The following is a 2,469-nucleotide window of genomic DNA, read 5'->3' as shown; positions in this document are numbered from 1 at the left end:
GGAGGGGGCTGTGATGGGGGGTCCAAGGGGTGCCTAATGGAGTCCCTGGAGGGTCCCTAGGGGGGTCCCTGGGTGTCCTTAGGGGGCCCTAGGGGTGTCTATGGGGGGATCCATAATGGGGGGGTCCCTGAGTGGGGGTCCATGGAGGTCCCTGGGAGGGTCCCTGAGGGTCCCCATAGGGGTGTCCCTGGGAATCCCTGCGGGATCGATGGGTATCCCCAGGTGCCCCCATAAGGGGTCCCTGACGGAGAGGGTCCCTGGGGGTCCCCAAGGGATATCCGTGGGGGTTCCATGATGGGGGGTCCCTGAGTGTCCCCACAGGGGGTGTCCCTGGGGGTTCCACAATGGGGGGTCCCTGGGAGTCCCCATAGGGTTTCCTAGGGGGATGTTATGGGGGGGTCCCTGGGGTTCCCACAGGGTCCCCCCACAGGGGGTCCTTGGGGGTGTCCATGATGGGGTGTCCCCATACAGGGTCCCCAGTGGGGTGTCATGGAGGGGGTCCCTGGGGGTGTCCATGATGGGGGTCCCTGGGGTCCCCACAGGGGGTCCCTGGGAGTTCCACCATGGGGGTCCCTGGGGGTGTCCATGATGGGGGTCCCTGGGGGTGTCCACCATGGGGGTCCCCAGGGGTTCCCACAAGGGGTCCCTGGGGGTCTCCACCATGGGGGTCYCCRGGGGTYCCCACARGGGGTCCCTGGGGGTCTCCACCATGGGGGTCCCCGGGGGTCCCCCGGTCCCCGCGGTCGCTCAGGGCGTGCGGGGGGGCAGGGCCACGCGGTAGAGCAGGCGGCCGGTGGCCTCCAGGAAGGTGACGGTCATGGCGGCCGCGTCCAGGCGCACGTGGGCGAAGGCGCCGGGCGACGCGGGGTCCCCGAAGAGGAAGCGCAGGGCGCCGGGGGGGACGGCGCCCGCGTGGCGCCGCGACGGCACCATGAAGTTCCCCGCGCCGCTCACCACGTAGGCGACCCCCTCGTCCTGCAGGAACTGGGGACGACAGGGGACATTGGGGACATGGGGACATGGGGACATSAGGGGTATTGGGGGGACATTCCTGAGGTGGCGCTGATCAGCATGAAGGCCACCCTCGTCCTGCAGGAACTGGGGACACAGGGATGTTGGGGGAATGTTGGGGGGACCACAGGGGTCATTGGGGACCCATATGGGGGATACAGGGAATATGGGGGTTTGACAGACATACCCCTATGTCCCCCCTTGTGTCCCTGTGTCCCCATTGTCCCAATGTCCCCATGTCCCCCATGTCCCCCAATGTCACCTGCACGCTGTGGTCGTGCCCGCTCAGGTAGGTGCTCATGTGTCCCCGTGTCCCCCATGTCCCCGTGTCCCCCATGTCCCCCATGTCCCCTGTCTCCGTGTCACCTGCACGTTGTGGTCGTGCCCGCTCAGGTAGGCGCTCATGTGTCCCCGTGTCCCCCATGTCCCCGTGTCCCCAATATCCATGTCCCCGTGTCCCCCATGTCCCCTGTCCCCCCCATCCCCGTGTCACCTGCACGTTGTGGTCGTGCCCGCTCAGGTAGGCGCTCACGCGGTGCTGCTGCAGCAGCGGCCGCAGCTCCCGCACCAGGCACTGGGTCGGGCCGTGCTCGCCCGCTGACCACAGCGGGTAGTGTCCGGCCACCAGCAGGTACCGGGTGTCCCCCGCGGCTGCCAGGCGCCGCCGCAGCCACCGCAGCTGCGCGGCCGCCGCGCCCGGACGCCGGGGCCCCCGCGGTGACGCCGTGTCACCCACGTCGCCATCGTCGCTGTCCCCGCACAGCAGCACCGTGTCCAGCACCAGCAGCCGCGCGGTGACGTTGGCGCCCGGCAGCGCCCAGCGCACGCTGTAGTAGGGGTGCGGGAAGTGCCTGCGGGGACACAGGGACATGGGGGACATGGGGACACAGGAGGGACATGGGGACATGGCAGGGACATGGGGGGACACGGCTGGTGTGGGGACGCTGTAGTAGGGGTGCGGGAAGTGCCTGTGGGGACACAGGGACATGGGGGACATGGGGGACATGGGAGGGACACAGGGGGACATGGAGGACATATGGATGGGGGTGACACAAGGACACATAAGGACCACGGGGGGGCACCCATGGACATGGGGACACAGGGAGCCCTGGGGACACTGACCAGCGTGGGGACAGCGGGATGGGGACACGGAGACACCCAGGGCACCCTTGGGGACATGGGGAGCCCTGGGGACCGCTTGGGCACACAGGGATTCCTGGGGACACAGGGACACCCTTGGGGACCCCTTGGGGACTGGGGGACACCCAGGACACCCTTGGGGACCCCTTGGGGACACGGGGATACCCTTGGGGACACTGACCAGCGTGGGGACAGCTGCGAATAGGCCACCTGCGCGGTGACGTTCCCGGCGTGGTCGTGGTTCCCGGCCAGGACCAGCCAGGGCAGCGGGCGCAGGGCGGGCGCCGAGAAGACCTGCTCGAAGGTGCTCTGGGGACA

General features: G+C 68.9%; 2 protein-coding genes across 2 annotated transcripts in view; both read right to left on the bottom strand.

Annotated features, from left to right (window-relative positions):
* The window catches only part of ELOF1 (elongation factor 1 homolog), a 6,373-nt gene extending 5,662 nt beyond the window's left edge, over nt 1-711 (bottom strand). Inside the window, exon 1 of the mRNA XM_026050118.1 lies at nt 638-711. Coding sequence (XP_025905903.1) covers nt 638-711 — 74 coding nt within the window. The remainder of the gene's footprint in view (nt 1-637) is intronic.
* Nucleotides 712-716: 5 nt separating this feature from the next.
* ACP5 (acid phosphatase 5, tartrate resistant) overlaps nt 717-2,469 on the bottom strand; it is a 7,991-nt gene continuing 6,238 nt past the window's right edge. The window contains exons 2-4 of the mRNA XM_026050120.1: nt 2,333-2,460; nt 1,505-1,862; nt 717-984 (exon numbers count right to left, since the gene is read on the bottom strand). Coding sequence (XP_025905905.1) covers nt 748-984; nt 1,505-1,862; nt 2,333-2,460 — 723 coding nt within the window. The 3' untranslated portion in view covers nt 717-747. The remainder of the gene's footprint in view (nt 985-1,504; nt 1,863-2,332; nt 2,461-2,469) is intronic.

This window comes from Nothoprocta perdicaria, unplaced genomic scaffold (assembly GCF_003342845.1).
Source record: "Nothoprocta perdicaria isolate Ctin4 unplaced genomic scaffold, notPer1 scaffold_654, whole genome shotgun sequence".
NCBI classification, from domain to species: domain Eukaryota; kingdom Metazoa; phylum Chordata; class Aves; order Tinamiformes; family Tinamidae; genus Nothoprocta; species Nothoprocta perdicaria.
The sequence above is the reverse complement of the archived record's forward strand: the minus strand, read 5'-3'. Positions and strand labels throughout refer to the sequence as shown.